General features: G+C 42.0%; 1 protein-coding gene across 1 annotated transcript; it reads left to right on the plus strand.

Moving 5' to 3' along the window:
* The first annotated feature begins 790 nt into the window (after positions 1–790).
* On the plus strand, positions 791–22,032 carry OPRM1 (opioid receptor mu 1). The gene is made up of 4 exons (XM_058835184.1): positions 791–1,149; positions 15,129–15,481; positions 16,391–16,911; positions 21,983–22,032. The coding sequence occupies exons 1-4, from the start codon at positions 830–832 to the stop codon at positions 22,019–22,021; spliced, it is 1,233 nt and encodes a 410-aa protein (XP_058691167.1). The 5' UTR covers positions 791–829; the 3' UTR covers positions 22,022–22,032.
* The last annotated feature ends 549 nt before the right edge of the window (positions 22,033–22,581 follow it).

Below are 22,581 nucleotides of genomic sequence, written 5' to 3' on the forward strand. Positions count from 1 at the left end.
ATTTGGAACAACTGATCATGAAAAGGTGCTGGTGCAAACAAGCGGTGCGCGAATTAAGCACCCAGTAAAAACGAGTGTGCGACTCAAGAGAACGGTCTTTCATGTACTTATCTGTGTTATCAAATCCGATAACAATCAGACCAACATCTTGGGGAGAACATCCTTGGAGCTCTTTACAGAAGATCCTCTGAAAATCGTGAGGATCCATGAAACCCGAGTCATTTTCAAAGGACAATTCTGTTCATAACAACCCCTCCCAAAGCGTTGCCATACAGTTCATCACATTTGATTACAAGGATCTGTTATCTCTGTAATCACTGAGGACATCGTTTTGCCAAGACCCCTGACTCACTACGATAATCAGTGGCACACTGATCTCCTCTCTGCACCAGCAGTGCCAAGTCAGTCTCCCCCGGTTCTCTCTCCCCGGTGTTTGCCACTATACTTGTGGCGCTGGGGAAGGGAACATTTTAAGCTCTTTGCCTTCAAGTGCCCCCCGCAGAGGAGGGGAACACCGCCGGCGCACCGCCCGCCGGCCCCGCAGGTGCGCCCCGCTCGCCGCTGGGGGCGGCCGCCAGCGGCTCCCGCCGGCCTGGGCGGAGCGGCGGCGGGCAGCGGGCTCGGGAGGCGGCTCCCGCCGCTCCTGCGGACACGGCCCCTCCTCCCGGCCCGCCCCGCCCGCCGCACACATGTGCCCGCACCCAGCGGCGGGGCGCGCCGTCGGGGCGGGCGGGCGCCGTCGCCTCGCCGACACCGCGGCAGCATCGCGGCGTGCCGGGCGTCCCTCGGGCTCGGGGAGCGGGTGGCCGCGCTGACGCCGCTGCGAGCCATGGCTGTCGCCTACCTGCTGGGCAACGGCTCCGCGCCGCTCCTCGCCGGCGCCCTGGACGTCCCGTTCGCCGCCAACGCCTCCGCCTGCCGCCCGCCCGGGCCGCCCTGCCCGGCCTGGGGCAACGCCTCGGCGGCGCTGGGCTGGAACCGCTCCGAGCCCTGCGGCAATGGCAATGGCAGCGCGGGCGGCGGCGGGCCCTGCGCGCCCGCGGGCGGCGGCCCCTCCGTGGTCACCGCCATCGCCATCATGGCCCTCTACTCCGTGGTCTGCGTCGTGGGGCTCTTCGGCAACTTCTTGGTCATGTATGTCATCGTCAGGTGAGTGCCGCCCTGCCCCGCCCCGCAGCCCACGGCCGCTGCCGTCGGGGCGGAACCCCGCGCCGGGCGCCGGGACGCGGGACGGGGTCCCGGCGGGGATGCTGCGGTCCCGCTCCGCCGGGCAGCGCGCACAGGGGCACACTGCGGGGAGCGGACGGGCGCCGGCCCCCGCGGGAGAGGGAAGGAGGCTTTTGATAAAGGGCCGGAGCGGGTGATGGGGGGAGAGAAACTTGCGGTGGAACCGTGAGGGGCGGCCAGTCCGTCAGAAGCCGCTGCGCGTCCGAGGGTGTTCTAAGGACCCTCTGAGCTGCAGCACCTCTGCGGGCGGCTCTGGCCGACGGGGCCTGAATCCCGCACCTGTCCCCTAAGGAGCGAGGATTTAAAGGCATTGTAGCCACTGCCTGTGAGCGTGTACGGGTACTGGTTACCACACGGATAGGCTATCCTAGGCACGCATCCTCTTTCTTCCATCCACCTCTCCCAAATGCACGAACAAAATGTAAATGGCACCGCGGTGAAACGCTTCTCTGGCCGTGTTTGGAGAGCCTTTGCCTCATGTCTAGATCTGTATTTGTATATTGAAATACATTTATATATGTATAGACATACACGCGTGTACACGTGTATAAATACATGTGCCGTGATCGCGACCGCTTTCCGTAGTCCCGGCGTTCCGGCTGTGCTGCGGCACTTCGCAACTATTTACCCGCAAGAGAAAAAGCCCCCAGTGGGGCTATTGCGGGTCAGATCACGCGCGATGAATCCATTGCCCGTAAACGAGCGGAGAACGAGTGAGAGAGAGACGAAGGAGGCTCCCCGGGCGGCCTGGCAGCGGAGCGGAGCTGGGCGGTGGCTTCCGTGGGGGAACACTGCCACCTCCCGGGAGCCACGGGCCGGGAGCGGGACGGCGGGGCGCGACAGGACGGGGCCGACCGAGCTCATCCCCTTCGTGCCTGCTCGTCGTTTCCAAACCAAGCATCCATTGAGCCCTGGAGAGCTCAGCGGGCGCTTTGAAGGGGGGAGATGGGGATGGCCCAGGGGCGCGCTCCGTTCCTATCGAGGCAGCCCCAGAACTTCCAATTTCCCCCCCGTCTGGAGCGCCCGTTCTCCCTTCGGGCTCTGCGCTCCTCGAGGAATCGGGGCCGCAAGAAGCGGGGCTGTCTCTTGGCCTCGCTGGCAAACCAGCGGCAGCGGGCGGCTTTGTGGTGCCAGCTGTACAGAAAGCCGGGGAGAGGTGAGGGTGGTGGTCACGGTGGGGTGTTGCAGCAGGATGGAGGATGATTCCTTCGACACGCGTTAGGGATGTCACTGCAAAGCTTGTGCATCTGGTACACCTGGTGGGAACACGAGTAATATCCAGCAGTGGCTCAGACTAGAGCAGTTCAGAAACCTTGTGGGTTTAGCTGTACTTCAGAGGCTGCATGCACAGAACTGGGGAGATTCTCTTCTGTCTTGTGGTTTTGATCAGTCTGAAACTCAAGCTGTCTGTGAAGATTCATCTGCATAAAGGCTTCTGAGTGGGGGCATGACTGCAATCACCATAGCAGTGCTGAATGCATTCCTCTGGGAGGAAAAGCAGATGCACAGTGTAACAGAGACAGGAGAGCTGTCAGCAGAGAAATATGCCACAGGTTGTCCCTGGAATTATGTATTTATTATCCTGGACACAACCCATACTAGGTTCATATTTCTTACAGTAATTAATTGAATTACACTTGCACCACAAAGCCAAATCGAATGAGGCACTTGTGTTTAGATTTCTATCTAAAGAAAGCATCTTTCCCTGAGATCACAGCTTAGAAACAAAAGCCAGAAGCAATAGGTGAAAGCAAAAAATATATTTTCCTTTTCCAGAGGAAAACACAAATTAAGTGGCTTGTCCAAAACCATCAGCAATTTTATGGCAAATCCCCCATTTCCTGTGCAAGAACAGCTTTTGGTATGATAGAATTCCTTCCCAGTTAATACCGCACAGGTGTTTAGCAATTGGGATGACAAGGAATTTACATGCTAATGGCTGAATAGGATCTTAAGCAGCATAAAAATACAGTCCCTTTCTGTGCTTCTCTGTAGGTGTAGTGTATCTGGTCAGCAACAGAGAATTTAGTGATTTAGCTTGACAGTGTTTCAAATCATAGAATATGAACCTCTGAAATGGTGACCCTATGTGCTCGCATTCATTCCTGGTATCCAATATAAGAGGCCAGAGTTTTTCTGGACTGAATTTGTCATCATATGAAACTCCCCTTCTTTATCTGCCTTTCCCATCATGCGTACTCAGAAAGAACAAAACATTGAATTTCAAATTAATTGTGAGAGGAATTGAGGCTATTAAAAATTAAGATTTTTAAGTAATATTTGTACCTAGCTTGTCTTGAAAATACTAGGAATTGGGAGGTAGGCGCTTAGTTATTTGAAACTGTCCTACTCACCTTTCAGAGTCCAGCCCTGGTGGAAGCAACAGTGACTTCAGATCAAGTGTGCTGCATGCTAACATCTCACACTTGGTTTCTTTGGAAATAGTTTTAAAATTATTATGTCATCTTGTAAATATTACTACTCTTAAAATTTTTCCACAAGGCAAATCCAGGGGTTTGGAGCCAGAGCTGTGCAAGTGCCTGACACTATCAGTATCAGGGGACTATCACTGTCGCTCCACAATGCCACCCTGCTGTCCCTGCTGGGGCAAGCAGAGATCAGAAAGCAGATATGTCCAAGGAGAAGTTAGAAATGTATTGTGATTATCAATGTGAAAAGAAGGCTCTTCGTGCAAAGGAGATCCATGGATTTCCAATTTATACACATTACGTTATAATTGATGCATTCTCATCCACTCTCCTCATTCTGCCAGATGGTTTCTGTTCAGCTGAATGCTTTCATCCTTGAATTAATATTTACATGTTTGATATGTAGTGTGTGAGGTTAAACCTCATGTTACTTACACTGAGCTGTTTCCTTTCTCAAGTACCAAAAAAATGCCTTCAAGTGACAGCAGTAGTAATTTAATAGGTTTTACTGCCAGCTATAAATTACCTGTGATCTGAAAAATGTGTAGATAATTTTTATTTTCTGTTTTCCTCGTGTGCTCTGTTTGAATGTAAATTACTAATATGAACACAACGTTGTTATGGCTATATCAACAGCAAATGCTACTTCTAGCTGCTTCAGAGTACAATAAGACAGTGTACAATTAGTACCATGTGGCATTGAATTAATTTACACAGTAATCCAAAGGCTTTTCCAGCTTTCTCATCGAGTCGGTGGGATATTAGTCTCACAATTAGAGTGGAAATAAGAATATACCTTGTGATTAAGGCAATATGCTAGAAAGCTGCAATAGATCCTAGATGAAAATCTTAAGCATTGCATGTCTGGAAGAGAGGAGTAGCTCACAGAAGCCCCAGTCCTCCACAATCCAGATGCTCTGGGAGAACTGTAATTCCAGCAACAGCCACTGAAGCCACTCAAGTTCAGAGTGATTCCTCATTTGTTTTGCTATAAATTTTTCACATATCATAAACAAAGGGGTCTCAGGTTCTCCACAATCCTTTGTAGAGGAAGGAAATGTCTTGTTTCATTGAGTAAATGATTCTACTGCTTCAAGGAAAAAAAAAAAATGGCAAACAGGGAAAGAAGTCAAAGTCCACTTTCTGAAATTAAGAGAAATCATTCTATGTATCTCAAAACCACCTCTTAATAGTGTTTTGAAAAAAAAAAGAGCTGTGACTGAAGCATCATCTAATGTGGAAAGACTGTGCAACACTGAAAACTCTGGTTAGTTCAGCTGAGCTCAATCACAATTCAGAAAAAACTGTTTTATTAAGTAGGAGGGACTTAGAGTTGAAATTTATATTGTAGAAATAATTGATATCACCAGAGGGATAAATATTCTCACACATGTGCACAAAAGTGAGGAGTCTTTTTAGAGCGAAAAGATCTGGAAATTATCACAAACTTGAAAGTGGGTGAAAACAAGTGTTTCTGAAAAATAGGTTGTTTGCAAGGTGACATGGTGTTATGGGTGCAGTTTGTAAGGTGACTTTCAGCATCCTTTTTAACAGCATAGGTCAGGGAGCTTAGAAGCCAAGAAGTGCATAGAATTCCTGCTTTTCTTTCCTGTCCACAGTCTCATGAACTTCTCTGCATTTGCACAGCATTGCTTGGGTGTGTGTGTCCTGACTGTTCCACCGACTGCAAAGGTTCCACCCCCATGCTAAGAGCTGGAAGCCTCAGCAGCCTTATCCAGTCATGTCAATTATGAACTAATACAGCTCACAGCACCAGCCAGAGTAGAGCTGAGGGAGCACTGTTGGGCAGGAGCAGCAGAGGAGCTGAATTAAATCAGCAGCATAGCAAGGGGGTGACCTTCAGCATCCTGCCTTACGGAAAGGCAGGTGTCCCTGTTTGCATACTGTTTGTGAGAGAGTTTACTAACCTTTGCTAGTGGGTAAATGTTTAACAAGCAAGCAGCTCCCCTCCCTCCCCAAGATGAAGGAAAGCAGACAATTAAAATGGAATTTATGTTTTTATATTTTGTTTTTTAAATTGTTTTTACAGACATGATGAAAATTTGACCAAAAATATATGAGGTTGCAACCTGGGGGTAACACCCATCTCACTGAGGAAGCAGAGGCACCTGAGGGATGAGTGAGAGCTCTGCAGCCCCAGACTCATCTCCAGACCCTGTGCCTGGCCCCAGTCTCAGTGAGCTCCTGTACACAGGACAGCATTCCAGGCCCAGGTGCACAGACCCTCTGGCTCTGCTAGTGCCTACCACCAGACAGTCCTGGGCAGAAAACAACCCTTCTCACTCAATTTGCCTGTAAAAAGCTGCTTGATCCCACTGTACTTTTCCTGGAGTGACCTTATGGTAATGACTCCGATGAAAAAACAGTGCTAAACGCTGCCTGATTTTTTTTTTTAATTTCTTTATAAAAACGAATCAAAGGTTACCAACTTTTCAAGGCTTCAATAAGGGTATAAACTATTGTATGCACATATTGCTTATATTATATAATTATTAGCAAGCCAATGACTAATGAGCTATTTAGCTAACGTAATCCTCAAGTACAGTTTTATTTCATTTTAATTTACAGTGTTTTCCCAAACCATCAAGCATAACTTTTGCTGAACACTGTGGATAACCTTTCATAACTTCCTTAAATCAAAAGGTGATATGTTTACAAAAATCTCAAACATAACATGATGCAAGTCAAAATGTCTCAGAATCATAATTTAGCTTCCTAGCCTCTTTTCCAGCCATAGCCAGCAGCTGGTGTTTAGTCACAGAGTGGAAAAAATAGGGGCAACACTGTGATTATCCTTCTAATAGACTTTTAGACTGCAGAGAGACTTTGAGCTGCAGTTTGCATCAGCATTTATTCAGTAGCTTTTTGTGGACATTCCTAATATGCAGCACTTCCCCCAAGAAATGAGGATCAAAAATAAGATTGGAAGAAGAAGGTCACAAAGATTGCTGCTATTAAACAAAGCTGCTTCAAAACAAACATTTGAAGCATTTTTACTGATTATAACTTGGTTATTTTTAAGCTTAGGTGTTCTAAAAATGGTTGTTGTAGAGATCTTCATTAACAGACATTTTCAAAAAATTACATATTTTCATGATGGTTCCAAGTGAAAACAAGTTTTCAATGCTTGGTAAGTCTCTTCAAAATATAAATCCACTCTTGTATATTTTTTTAAAATCCAAAAGTAACTATTTTCTGAATTGTTCTGCTTAAGCTGAGCTCAAAGAAAGCTCTTTTTATAACCATCTGTGTCTTCTTTGGTTTATATGATGAAGTTTGGGTTTATGGTATTAAAAGTGGGAATATTATAATTATCTTTTGGAGACCCCTAGTCCCTTTTGGAAGTGGGCTTTTAATGGTGTTCACTATCAAGGAGTTCCACAGCTTAACTGAGCTGTGATAAGCATTCTCATTCATCTATTTAATGTTAAACACATCTAAATTTTATTTATATTTCCCTTTGAATTTACATGATGAAAAAAGTTAGAGATGACACACCATAGCTAATCAAATAACTGTGAAGGACATGAAATAGATTTTTTTCCACCTTCTTACTGAGAAGTGTTCAATTATCAGCTATAAGATCTCGTATCTCAGATCAGAATAAAACTTCAGAACAAAAATAAGTTTGTGTAAAATGGAACAATCTCCTCCTCGTCGTGTTATGTGGAGCAGTTCCAACTGAGTGAAGTCTCTTTTTTAAGAGTGGACAGGGAGCAGCCCTTGTCACCATGCTAATCTTCAGCCCTGGGATGTGCTACCCCTATAGAAAAATCATCTAAGGAGCCAATTACCCAAAAAATTCTCTTTAGATTGTGGTCTTAGTAACTCCCTCAGAGCCGCAGTTTCGGACACAATCTCACCCTTGCCATGTAGAGACTGAGTTCATGACTTCCAGTACTTCTGATTTGGTGTTCTCACATAACTGTGCTCTTTCTTCCTGTCATGCCAGCTTCCACCATTGCCTGCTTTTCCCTTCTCCCCACATCATAGGCAAGCCTTCCTTCACATTTATTCTCTCTCTAGTTCCTTTGCCTCACCTCTGTTGCTCTTTTCCAGATCACACTCAACAGCTTCACCAGAAGGTCTCAATCTCCTGTATGCAAGAGGCCATACCTTGTGTACCTTGTGTTACTTTGGTCTGTAGTGCCTGTGTATGTCCTGGCCTCCAGCCCCACACCACCTCCCTGCTGCCCTCTGACCAGGGGGATGGATTGCCTGCTGTTCCCTACCACACCTTAAGGGATCTCACATCTACTAGTGTTAAAACTGTCTTCAAAGGCTTGCCTGACAGCTTCCCTGCTGACCAGGGATATTTCATGTACAGTCCTTATCTCAGGTGATCAGTCTACAGATCAGGAGGAGGGTACCAGCACCTGGAAACCAGACAAAGTAGCTGATAACTTGTCCCTCTGGAAAAATGTCACCACAGTTATCAGAGGTGTAGTCAGCAGTTTTACTCTCAATCACACTTCCCTGAAGGCAGAGGGGAAAAAGTCAAATTGAATATACTGACAGTTTTCCTTTATGTGTCTTCCCAGCAAAGAAAAACCTTCGACAATAAGCACCTGCTGCTGGATAATGGCAATATATTGAAGTTAGCCTTTTTAGCACCATTGATTTATTTCAGAGAGATATGTTACACAATAACCGTGAAAGCAGCGACCTTTATTGGAGACCCATATATGCCTCAGCACCAGGCAAACAGAGACTCAAATAAAAGTGGTTTGACAAACAGGCCAGATTAAGTTCTGAAATAATTGGCAGGTAATTTTCCCCCCATTCAACTAGGCTGGAAGGGAAGGAAGTGTACCAGCAGATGACTGTTTGGGCACTGGAGCATACTTATTCCTGTCATTTGTTTTTTATCATTAAATTGCTTTTTATGATGTCTGGGAAAAGAAGTTAGGAGTTATAAGACATGGCAACATCTTAAATATTTTTGTGGCAAGTGATATAGCTGTACTGGTTCTTGACTGATTCTCCACCCCTTTTTGAAAAAAAAGAACGCATCACAACAGCTTTATTTTGTATGTATTTCTGACAGAATATTTTTCACATTTATTTAACTTTAGAAGGCATAAAAATAATAAGAAATCATAAAATAATTACCTGTTATGACTACTGTGAAGTTTGTGTTTGTTCTGTCTGAAGTAATCTCCTTGCTTGTTAATCCTCTCAGTCAAGGGAAAGGAGCAGCCTTCCTCCTGAAAATAGCTATTTTTCCCAAAAGAAAAAAGTTTGTTTTATTTTCTCCAGGGTAGGGACTAAACTCACTGTCTCAAACTGAACAGCAGAAAGAGGACTTCTATATGGTGCCTTTCAGTAGCAAAAAAAATAAGATCAGGAAGGACTACAAAGACACCAGCAAGTAATTTTTAGTCCAAAGTCCAGCACAGGAAAACAGGATGAGTCAGATGCCCTCACAACTCTCTTGGTGCCACATCGTTTCCCAAATGACTGGCACTGAAGTCTAAAGGTGGCTCTGACTAAAAGGCTTTTGTTTAGCTCACCCTGTCTCAAAGCTGAGGTATAAGGTAAGTTCCTGATGGGTTCTGAGTACAAGAAAAATGGCCTTGAGCTGGTGCTGCTTCCCAGGACGTGATGTGCTCTGCTTGGTTCTCCTGCATCCTGTAAGCTGGGTCTGCACATGCCTTGGCAGTGTCCTGGTGAGAGGAAGGGATAAGCTGAGAAGTCAGAGAGGGAAGTAAACTTTGGTGACATTCTGGCCAAATCTCATTTGTGCTAAGGAGGAGAATAAAGAATAAAGTGACAGTAAAGTGGGAGAACAAATTGTTAGGGAGAAAGAGGTAGCAACTGAAGCAAACTACAGTCCAGCAGTTCCCTGTCCTGTGCTCAGATCCAAACTGACCACATATACGCTCATAAAATGGACATTCCTTTGCCAGTGAGTGAAGAAAGGAGAGAAAGCTGCTCCAGGACAATGTATGTGAAGTATGACTGAGTATGTCTAATAACTAAACGCTTTGATTTTAGATCTACAGCACTCCCTCAGTATGTTATGCCTTGACAGTTAAGTGATGCCTAATATTTTTCATCTCTAATTAAACCCCTGTGACAGATCACAGCAGTGACTGGGTAGTGCTGTGCTGTGCAAGGCTTTAACAGGAGGAAACAGCAACTGCCTCTGTCTTTCTTAAAGGCAGTAAAAGCTTCCTCACGTCCCCATTTCACTTACTTTCCATGCAGGTAGTAAACGAGTGCGATGCAAATTGCACAGTTGCATTGCAACCAAGTGTGACCGCTTTCAGCTATATTGTTGTATCTGCTCAAGGTTTTGTTTAGTTTTTCAATTAGTTGTTGGTTTGGTTTCACTCAGGGCTTACTTGTTTAAATTACAGCTTTGTATAAGATCTCTTCAGTAGAACACACATCAAAAGGATGGTACCTCCAATCTGGGCAGCCTTACTGCCTAATAACCTATCAGGGTTGTGCACAAATTTATGGTGCTTGTAGCCAGAGACGAAATTCAGTGGCTTAAGGAATAAGCACTCAGAAGTACCCCTGACTAAAAAAATCAAAGACTTAAGTTTTCAAGCTGATTAAGTCATGTGCTTGCAGACAGGAAGGTTAGACATATCCAGAATATATATGACTTCAAGACTTCTAATAGGTTACAGCCTGCCACAGCACATGTTACAGCAGTGGCTGAGATATATTATGGGTCTTTCACTCTGTAGAGACCCATTACCATGGGAAGAAAAGAAAAGGATGATAAAATAGATGGACATCAGTAAAGTCCATCATTTGAGACCCTTTAGCTTAAAGGTGCTTTCCAGAATGTGGCTTGAGAGACTTCATTTCAGTGTCAAATATTAAAACTGGATTGGCAGACAGAAAAAATTTTGAGGGTTTTTACAGACCACCTTGAATGTGTCATGGCTTTGATCAAAGCTTTAAGGGCTCAAGAAAAATTGAAAGCACCTGATATCTCAAGAAAACATGTCAAAAAAGTCCCTTTTTCCTACTGTTTTTGAGTTGCATGTGCAAGGTGCACCAGAACAATCATGGAGGAAAAAAAGAATTTAAATTTATTCAACTAGGTATACTTCACATGTTTTAAATGTTCCCACCCAAGGCGACCTCAACTAATCTAATGTATGCACATAATGATTCTTCATTTGTTTAACAAGTCATTTATGCAAGAAGAGCATGAATTTGAAATGCTAACCTAATCTCCAGCATCAAGAGGAGCCGTGTCAGGTTGTCTGTATGCAAGACCTAACTGTTGGCTGTTGTTTCTTTCAGCAGCCAAACCATTTTTGAGAGTGACTGCTTTCTGCAGTGAATCTCCAGTGACTTTGTCCAGTTTTTCATGTATTTTGCACTGAACTTAAACACAGATCTTGAAGTAGTCTTTGTCTCCAAATTAGCATTCTGAAGGCAAAACCTTGCATGCCTTTGTGTTGCTCAAAAGTAATTATTACCAGTCTGTCATCAACCAGCCCATTAACTAAGTGCAAGACTGTTTCTGCTTTCCTTCTCATTGATGTTACTCAGAGAGGAAATTTTGCAAATTAGTTTGTAATGTTATGTATTACTCTGAGCTGCAGCACTATTATTATTATTATTATTATTATTATTATTATTATTATTATTATTATTATTATTATTATTATTATTATTATTATTATTATTATTCTTTGCACCAGCCCAGTGTCCAAGGATGCTGTAAAGCTGATCTGGTCCAGAAGGGCAGAAGGCTTTGGAGGAGAGGATAGCTCAGCAATCCACAGGGATGTAAACCACTTGACCAAGGAGCAGCAGGGGCACAGCTACGTTAGTTGTATAGACTACAGTAGCAGTATACAAACTCTGTGAGGCTTAAATAAAGTCTGATACAAACTAAAGATTTCATTAAATTTTAAGAAGCTCAAAAGAAGAGACTCCTAAAAAATATTTGAAGGTAGTAACTAAATTATTGGAGAGGACAGGCCAGAAGCAGGGCCATGGCAGGTGTCTCACATCTCTCCTGTTGCATGAGAAGTGGAAGGTGCTCCTGGCTCCTGTCCAAGGTGCTGTTACGCTTGGAAGCTGGAGTCTCTCTGAGGTTAATCTGGTGTTTTATTTGGTTTACAAACTACAGGTGGCCCGTGGGCAGACAGTTGAGGGATCCATTTCAAAACTTTCTACTAATCCTTGAATGCTAGGAACTTGGTGACTATCTGAGTTGAATTCTCACTCTTTTCTCCATTGTTTTTTCTTATTCCAAGCAAATCTTGGTTGAGTGCATCTGTACAGCTCAGGTCTTCAATCTTGAAGTCTACTTTAAAACTTTGTAGGATTGAAGTTAAAGACAAGGCTGAGCTTTCCCTAAAAAATTACAGACATAAAGTATATTTTTACTGTTGTAAACCTGATTTATTATCTGCTATTACCAACAAAACAACAGTTCATAAACAGGTATTTTATGATACAAAACCTGCACTGAGGAGTTAGATGGGTTATACTAGTAGGTGCCAGTATTATAATGAGCATAAATAATTTGAGTATATACCAAGAGCAATATTGCGCTAAATATTCACAAAAAGCCCCTGAATCATCACATTCTATTAGTCTTTTCATTACAGAATTGTAAAATAAAAGGCCACCCAAAGCCAACTTCTGTCTTCACTTGTAACCTTGCTCATTGTCATGCAAAATTTAATACACTTGATGTTTTAGATGATGAAAATTCAATGTAATCTAAATACCACTATTCAGATTTTCATGAGTTTGCAATTAAGGTTTTTTTTGCTACTCATATGTTAATTTTTAGATTCTCTAATGAGTTTGAATGAAAGTGTGAAAGCAGTGTCTTAAAAGATTGCATTTATAAATTTATAAATTTCTCAACTGTAGAAATCTCATCACATACACATCTAAGTCTGGATGATGGAAATGTTTGTTCTGCTTGTTCCAACAGGTAGACTAGTACCTTAGTAAAATGCATAATAACAGCTAAGATCAAGACTTTGAAAAGCTCCATTTTGATTGACTGTTACTTCTCATGCTGTTAAAATTACATTTAATCAATTGCTTTGGTATTTATTTGTTCATGCCAAAAAAATAATCCTGGGGACACTGGTAATCTACTTATTTGGAAAAATATATGTTTTACAAAATGTACCTTGCAGAAATAAGCCTCTTATAAAATCTTCAAATATTCCACACAGAGAAACGCCCAAATCCCATAGAATTCACTGAAAAGGATCCTGTAAATTTCAACAGGCTTTTGTTGATTAGGCAGTTGTGGAGGTAAATACTTTCTATCACCATAAGAACTCTGCTTCTATTCATTGTAAGAACAGCATGATTAGAAGTACAAAGATTACAGAGTACATCAAGCAAAACCCTTCATTGATAGTCTTTTAAGGCCATTAAACAAAGTAAGTCCAAGAACTTTTAAACTTAAACTGACAATGAAAATTAGATAGCAAAACTGAAAAATATGTGGCATTTAAATGGAATAAGACACATGCCCAGTGAAGAAACTTTATTCTACTCTATTCTATTTATTCAGTGTTTTTCTGTCTATCCTCTTGTCATGCTAACCTGAAAGTCATTTACATAATTGGTTGATGGTTTGGGCTTTTTTGCTGTATCAATCATTCCTTTTAAATCATAATGGCTTTAATTACTGATAACAAAGCTTTATCATTATTATCTGATGCAAGACAGACTTGTCCCAGCATCACCTGTGATGGCAGCAGCACTGAGCAGCATTCATTCCCAAGTGTGCTTTCTTGTCCAGCTGTAAAGCAGGCAGGCAGTCATCTAAGGTCTGAGCAGAGATCAGCAGCCCGAGTGAGGGCACAGAATCCTCATCACCTTTGCCTGTTTGTGCAGAGCTGAGAGCCACTGCCCCTCTGTCACGGTCCCTGCCCGAGCAGATCAGGTGGGAGCAAGCTGGATGTGCCTGCTGACAGCACAATCAAACCTTCAGTTTAGCTCTGAACACACCTTCAGCTACTCCTGGATGTCTCAGACCTTTGGAGAGGCACTCATTTTGATAAACCACAGGGCTTAGCAGAGATAACAGTAAAAGCAAAATACAAATGTTGCTGCTTTCATTCTCAGCTGGAAGATTCTTCAGCAAATTGCCTGAAAAATATTTTCTCCTCCCTCCAAACAGTTTTTAGAGTTGTAGCTTTTATTGTGTACCTCTCCCACACTGCAATCCTGTACATTTTTTCCAATTTCCAAAAAGAAGAGTTGTAGATGCTTGCAGCATTTACCTCCTCCTATATTAGTTACAAACTTTTTATATGAATGGAGTAAGAAAAGTTTTTACAGAACTTTCAGAATATGGAGTTTATTTACAACTTGAAAGTATCATGTTCAGATTATACTTTCTCACAGCAGCAGTCAAGATAGAGTTTGGATCTACTTGAAAATCTGTTTTTAAAAACCACCTTACATTGAAATTAGGATTGTTAGTGTCTTCTCATGCATAGTGCTAAAAATGAGAGAACAGATCCAGTACCAATGACTTAAAATGTTTATCATAAAAGCTTTTTAGGTCCATTCAACATGAAGTCTGCATTTCTGCACACCCTACCAAAAAAATGTTCCAAATGCCCATTCCCTACACAATTGGGATTTTTTGCAACTGACTCATGTTCTGAAGAGATCTAACTCAGAGAGATAAAACCCATGATATAGTGTATTTTATCTTTTTTAGTGTATTTTATCTATCATTTTGTCTTCCCTAGCAGGTTCCCCAACAGGTCTTTTGAAATGTGCTTTTCCTCTTGAAAAGCACTCTAAAAATTGCAAAATACTCAATCAAACACTCTTGTTACTAGTTTTGCAGAAATGGAAGGAAGTTTCATCAAAAGAGCAAGCCATCTGACCCCCCAAAATCCAAGCAGTCACAGGGCCCAGCAACCTCAAGCAGCAATCAGGGCTGCATGGCCAGGAATATTACTTAAATGGAAACGTTTTTTGTACCACTGCGGAAGTACAGCATCCACAGAAAAAGTGGGTCTCAAGTGTTGCCCATTTAGAATGACATTACTACTCCACAACCTACAAATAAATTCTTTATTTCTACAGAATGTATTTATTAGATAGACAGATATTTGGCATGACATCAGCAGGTACAGAAAATCTATCCATGTAGATATCAGTATCTGATCTATTAATACACAACTTTTTCAGCTTCTCAATTCTTTAGCATCTCTAATGTTGTTTCTTCTACATGTATCTTTTCCTTCTGCACAAGTTAAATCTTTTCTTCCTTACACCCTTTAGCTGATGTCTCACTGAACTGCCAACCTGTAGGTGAATCATAGCATGGTTGTTTGGTTAAAAGCAGAAAATGTGATCTTTGGCATTATGTAACACATTATTTTACAGAAGCTTCTTATAGATAATGCACTGAATTGAGTTTTATATAACAATGTCAGTTGTGGTCATTCACATCCTCTGCCAATTTTTTTTTTCTAGGTACACGAAAATGAAGACTGCCACCAACATCTATATTTTCAATCTTGCATTGGCAGATGCCCTAGCAACAAGTACTCTGCCATTCCAGAGTGTGAATTACTTGATGGGAACCTGGCCATTCGGTACCATCCTTTGTAAGATTGTTATATCCATAGACTACTACAATATGTTCACCAGTATCTTCACACTCTGCACCATGAGTGTGGATCGCTACGTGGCTGTTTGCCACCCAGTTAAGGCCCTTGATTTCCGTACTCCCCGAAATGCCAAAATTGTCAATGTCTGCAACTGGATTCTTTCCTCTGCCATTGGCTTGCCAGTTATGTTCATGGCAACTACTAAATACAGGCATGGTAAGTCTGGCTTTCATTCCTAAACTGAGTACTCAACATTTAAACTCCTTTCTGCATTGTTTGACTGTTGTGTAGAGGCATTGAATTAACTTCTGACTTCCAGCGTGCGTAAAGCAAGTATCAGTGCAGATGAGTCCCTTCAGCAATTTTGCATCTGGCTGTAGTTGATTAGACAAGAAGTACATGTGATCTGACTTTTACAACAAGCATCTCCAGCAACTTCTGTGGGTCCATGCAAGTCTTGCTGTCCCACTCAGTTACTGTAGTGTTTGGAAAAGCATCTGTGCCTGCCTGCCTTCTGCTGTGGGGCATTCTGCATTGCTCTACAGCACAGGAGCCTGTGCTTTACCCAGGATACTCCCACTGGGAGGCTGGCAGTTTTAGATATGTTACACCCTGTCCAGCAGGACATGATACAGGGCAGAGAGCACTTTCTTGACCACTGGTGCTCTAAAGGGGCAGTGACAGCATGTCATCATAAATCCAGACCCTCCACAGTGCATAGTTACCAAGTGTCGTGTCATTCTCTTCCCCTCTGCCCTGAAATGCCCAAACTTTCAGCATATATGGTGGCTTAACGATCTTCCTTTTCACCATGTTTTATACTCAAAGTGGAAATGAGTCAAAGTCTAAGCATTTATGACAATTCAGATCTCTTCCTTGTTTAGTATACATAAAATTCCAAGCCATAATTTGCAAAAGAGAACATGTTAATTTGGTTTTGTTTTCCACTCTACCCTACCAATGTTTATGCCAATGACAGGTCACAGATTGCTTCATTTTACATGTTTACTTAGGTGAAAAGTCTTCGTATATTTAATTAAATTATATTTAATTAAAGAAAGGTTTAAAGAAAAGGAAATGAAAACTGACCTGCATGTTCTTCTCTGCTGTTTTCTTTTTCCTCAGGATCAATTGACTGTACACTTACATTCTCCCACCCTGCTTGGTACTGGGAGAACCTCCTAAAAATCTGTGTATTCATCTTTGCCTTCATCATGCCAGTCCTGATCATTACCGTGTGTTACGGGCTGATGATTTTACGCCTGAAGAGCGTCCGCATGTTATCCGGCTCCAAAGAGAAGGATAGGAACCTGCGGAGAATCACAAGGATGGTTCTTGTGGTGGTGGCAGTGTTTATTGTCTGCTGGACTCCCATCCACATTTATGTTATCATTAAAGCCCTGGTCAACATCCCAGAAACTACTTTCCAGACTGTCTCCTGGCACTTCTGTATTGCTCTAGGGTATACAAATAGCTGCCTTAATCCAGTCCTTTATGCATTCCTAGATGAGAATTTCAAAAGGTGTTTCAGAGAGTTCTGCATCCCCACTTCCTCAACCATTGAGCAGCAAAACTCCACCCGAGTCCGACAAAACACTCGTGACCATGCTTCCACTGCCAACACGGTGGACAGGACTAACCATCAGGTATGACTAGCAGTGGAGATGTCATCTCTGGATCCAGGCCAGCCGCTTGGAGATGACATGTGTTCTGAACTTACCACTTACACTGATTTGTAGCTTTTGGAAGGTCTGAACACTTTCAGAGTGTTCAAGGTTATGTTTGAAACTGGTGTATGCATACACAGAGACCCCAGTCCTGCATGGTGCTAGTTGTTCTCTGCCCTGCTTGATGCTCAGAAGCCAAGGGCTCTAAAGGGTACCTTGAGTGACTGGGTCCAGCGTGCATGCATGTACAAAGCACATAAAACAGTGTTTCACTTGCAGGATGTTTGCAGCAGGTTGAAAATTAATCACAGATTTCCTGGTTCATACTCCTTGTCTGAGACAGGAGTGGCTCATTGCTACAATGAATAAAAAGATAAAAAACCGTGCTTGTTCACTTTTGATTGATGTACAAAGAAGGCCTACCTGGCCTTGTTTGTCCTGAAAGTCATGCAAGAAACAGACCTTGTCTACATGCAGTTCTTGTGTCATATAATTATGTGGTGAATAAGGTGGAGTTAGAAATGTGTGTGTGTATACATATATATATATATACATAAACATACATGAAAATATATACACACGTGTTAAATGCAAGTGTGCTATTTTGCCATTTCAGGCATACAAAGAAAATACCTTTTCCATATAGAAAAAGCCTTTAAGAAGTAGGAAGTTTATGGCACATCAGATAACAAGAGTTAGTTTTGGGGTTTTTTATTCAGCCTGTTTTTGCATAGTTTTTGCGAAGAAGCTCTTTTATACATGTTCAGTATCCATGGTCCCATGCTTAGTCTTGAGAATTTCCAGGCTCCATCTCAGCAAAACATGAAAGCAAATCTTAACATTCATGGAATTAGTTCAAGCACATTAAAAGCACTAGAAGTTTGAGTTGTCTCTGTAATTCTTTAAAAATAAGAGCAAAAGGCATGAGCCTGGTTCATTCCTTGCCATATCACCTTTCAGCAATATACTTAGGTTGCTCATGCAACAGTTTCTCACCGCTGCCACTTCAGCCACAAATTGGCTGCCTCCTTGAGGCGCAGAGCTCAGTGGCTTCTTGTGAAAGCAGCTGCCTGCCTGACACTCAGCTGCTGCCAGATAGCCCAAATAAGAATATTCCCATCTCCAAGGAGACTAAAGTAATTGCACCAGAAAGGAGGGAGGTCTAAATGGAGAAGGGCTAAAGCGAGAAGCTTTATCAAGCATCAACAATTGGTACTGTTCACCAGTGTCTGATTCATACATGCCAAACTGTAGCCTGTGAAATCAGCACCTGCTCAGTCTAGTGGTGAAACAGAACTGCCAAACTTGGCATAGGTGCACATATGTATGTAGGTATGTATGTTTGTATATATCTGTAGTAAATACTAGGTGTAGCAAATTACTGCATTCATCTGTTAATAATGCATTTGTAATCCTCAATTGAATCAAATTTGTGCATGCAATGACAGTAAGATTGTATTTCTGCCTAGTACAATTCCACCTTTCTAGAGTGCAGTGTCTCTTCTCTCATTTTCTACATTTAGTTATATGTCTTTATATTACTTCTAGATCTGTAGCCACCTAAACTTCTACCCATAGAAAAGATTAATGTGGTACTGCCTAGAGGCTGAGTGAAATAAAATCTGTTTCTCTGAGCACTGAGCAAGCACAGAATATGTGATGTTTCCCAGAGAGATGTTTCAGCCTACACCACCGAGAGACAGCCTGCTGGGGCAGGGATGGAGCAAGCAAGTGAACTGATCTTGAGAGTGGCAATAAGGAGGAAGCTAGTCCTAGAGTTGGGTTCTTTGCTGGTTAGGGTTTGGGTTTGTTTTTTTGTTCCTTCGGGGAACAGTGATGAAATAAATTAGTTATGAAGAAATAAAGTATATGTAATATGAAATAAAGAGAAGGAAAGGAAAGGACACTGAAGGGAAAGGAAAGTGAGAGGAAGAATGCTGAGGAGAAAGAGAAACATAAGGAATGAGGTCCAAGTGAGGCAGTAAGGATGGAAACTGAAGCAAAGATCCAGTCTGCATGGAACAAAAAGGGTGTGTGCAGAGCTGGAAGAAATTGACTACTTTGGTAGCTCTTCCTAGCAACTAACCATCAGTTTTCCCCAGAGCCAGGGAGAAGAAGACAGCACTTGGTAGCTCAGGTCCTCACAAGCGGATGGATAGATCTTTGCATGTTCAGGTGTTTGAAAGACTCTGGAGTGGCCAACTCCACTCACCACCATCCCTGCAGTCCTTGCTTTGGCAGCTGCTGATGCTGTCATTGGTTTATTTCTGCCAGATGTGCTCCCTGAATGCTGACCTGGGCCTTCTCCCTGGAGTTCAGCTCAGCAGCTGTTTGGTACAGTCATTCTCACTCTCCACAATTTCTATAGAGTGCATTCACAGCAAGCCATGTTCAAAGCTTAATATTAAACTTAATTTATCTTTTTTCTCCAGCAAACATTTCTGTAAGACATTTTTTGGTGTCTGCTTTTATCAGAATGAGAGACAAGATTGCCGAACTAATCTACACTAAAAGGGTTCTCTGGAATAGTAACTACAAGTGTAATACCTAATATTTTTATATTATTATTTTAAACACAAAAAAGCCCTAGAGTGAATGCAGCTTTAGCTCTCAGAAAAGAAAAAAGAAAAGTCCTCAGACAAACCAGTATTTCCTCAGACAGTGAGGAAATTCTTTTCACAAGGTAAGTGTTTTCTGTAAAAGAAAGTCTAGCTTGTGTATCTATTGATTGAAGACTGACAAACTCTTTCTTCTATGGACAAGCTCTTGGCATTTGTTATCAATTCTAATTTCAAGGCTGTGTAGTACTTGGCACACTTCATATAATTTTCTAAGAAACAGATGTTCTACAAGTTGTTTTTATGCCAAGTGAGAATTTGTTTCTCTTGCTAATGTTAATGAGAACTGCAAGGTTCAATCACATAAGGCCTAACACTCTTAAAGCATTTAAAAGCACTTAGAATTAATACTCTTAAGTATTTAAGTTGTTGGATGGAACAACAGTGTCTTCTATGAGTTCAAAAGCACCAACAGGAAATATCTTACATATTCATATTATTCTAAGTTAATATCATGGCCTTTGGTCTACTCTGTGGCTCCTTGGCATTACCAAAAAAGTCTAGATTAAGTGCTTATAGTTTTCAGGAGGGTTTATGCAATCTTGTAAGTGCATTTGCATGGAGAAGGAGTGATGTAATCCTGGGGGGGGAGAAAAATTGCTTGAAAAGCAAAACTGCTTTCTTTGAACTTTTCTCTATGACCAAGTATTGGCAGGGGAGGGGAATGAAGGACCAAATAGTAGCTTTTGCAGATGGCTGAGGGGTTTTGATGTTGTTGACATTAACTGATTTGTATCAAAATCTTGACAAAGATATTGAAATAGCTTTGACTTAAAATGCTCAGAGGCTCTCTGCATCAATTTATCTCTGAGATTAAAAGAAGGTTTAATTTTTTTTAAATGTTAGATAAGTTGATAGTTATTTTCCCCTGAAAACTAAGTTTTTACTAGTAGCTATGTGTTATAACAAAAAAATCTTAAATAATTAGGGAACTGGATTATTACAAATTATAGAAATCTGAGAAATTTAATTTGTTTCAATGGATTAGTTCCTTTGTGACCCATTTTTATGGCTGCTTTTATAGCAGCTTCACCGGAATGTATCCAAGCAACTAAGCAAATTATGTATAGGCACATCTTCAGGACTATTTAGTTATCCTGTGTGTAACTCTTCTTTTCAGTTTTAACTTCTGATGCTTTCTTGTCAACTACTGAAATGTCTAAATGCCTTAATGGAAACTGCAAATCCTCCCCATATTCTGAAAATGAGGCCTCAGATATGTTCAGTAACAAAAGGCTCAGCCCTGAAAGCTTTGCCTTTACTGCCTGGATTGGCAGACACATGTAAAAATAAAAAGGATATTGGATTTGAGAAAAATGTTTTAAGTTAAAACAAGGAAAAATTGAAAGCTAGTTTCACTGTGATTAAATAAATGAAATGTTTTCTTATTTCTTAATTTTCCTTGTGCTATATGACCCACTGTAAACAAATATGGGCAATGCTGGTGGTTCCTGTTGTAGAAACATGAAAAAAATGGGAAGCTTCTTTGGCAGGTTCACATCTACCTGTATTAACAGAGAATGGCCTTCCTGGGTATTTTTAGAAAATTAATATATCTCCTTTGTGAATTATACTGTATTTCAATAATAATTTTCAAGTACTGGTTCCTTTAAAAGCCTGTTTCTGGCGAGATAGTGACATCCATGAAACATTTGTCTAAGTTCAATAGATCCTTAAAACTGGGCTTTCTTTTGTAGCTGGTATGTGTTGATATGGGCTCTTTGTGGATATCCAGGCTTCATCTGTGCCTCTGCTTTCCATTCCATAAACCCTTGATTTGCAGTGTCTCCCACCCAGCTCTCAATGGGTTTTGGTACAAAATTTGCTGAGCAAAGAGGGTTTGCAGTCTTTCAGGACATGCCATGCAGTAAGCAGGTTTCCTTCATCAAAACATCTGTAGTGCTGCTGTGCCTGCATGCAAGTAGGACTCAGCAGGGAGACTGGGGACATTAAGGGCTGAGAGGTTGCTGGGTTTGATGGCTGATGTAAGACCACATCACACAGAATTTAAACTAGACTATAACTGAAAATCCAAAAGTTAGACACTGTTCTGATATAAGCACAGAATGTATCCAACTAAAATACTAATTCCCCTGTAACTGCTGCAGAAAGAATACAGAAAGGGAGTGAAATTTTTCCATGCTTGTGAAATTCATAGAGTTCCACCCTAGAAAGAGAACAACTGGCTCTATATGAAGCATATTCTAATTCTAATTCAAATTTCAGACCTACTGATATTTCTTTGTAATCATTTCCTCTGTTGCTTCATGGCAAAAGCATACTCTTGCCTTACTCTGGGCTATGTGCTTAGCTTTCTACATCAGGACTGCAAATGAGAAATCAATTCCTCCTAAAAAAAACACACGCACAAACTTGTGGGTTGGAAGATATCAAGCAATTGTTCATTGTATTTGCAATTTCTTTCCTTTCAGTTGGAACTTCAAGAAGCTGAAACTACTCCACTGCCGTGACAGGGTCTCCTGCTGCATGGCTCTCAGAGCAGTTGCCACTGCCACAGTGTGCTAGTGGGAACATGTAGGATATGCTTTCCCTCAAAAAAATACCACAGAGGAAAGTGCCTGCTTTTCCAATCTGTCAAAAATTGCTTCTGCAGCACATCTGCATTGCACATAACAGAAGCATGAGATGTAACAGCGAGCAGAGCCAGGAGGTACCGGGGCCTTCCCGGCTCCAGTGTTCGCAGCAGTCCTGCTTGCCAGGAGCACATACATTAGTCTAAAACAAAGCTGCTGGGCCTGTAGCAACCTGGCATTCCCTTGGTAAGTCACAGTGCTGTTAAAACAGGTTGGAAACAAAAATTCAAAGGCTAGACAACTATAGTTTGAAAAATAAGGTGAGCTTTTGAGGATGGAAAATAATGGGATATGAAGTTGTAATACTGTTGGGTACACTCTATTTACTCTTAAAATTTATTTGTTGAGGTGTTTTCTGTGCAGGTTATTTGCGTGCTGAGGTCTCACGAGGTCATGTAGAAAAACACATTTGTAGTTCAAGAGGACTTCTCTTGCGA

Source organism: Poecile atricapillus, chromosome 3, assembly GCF_030490865.1.
Source record: "Poecile atricapillus isolate bPoeAtr1 chromosome 3, bPoeAtr1.hap1, whole genome shotgun sequence".
NCBI classification, from domain to species: domain Eukaryota; kingdom Metazoa; phylum Chordata; class Aves; order Passeriformes; family Paridae; genus Poecile; species Poecile atricapillus.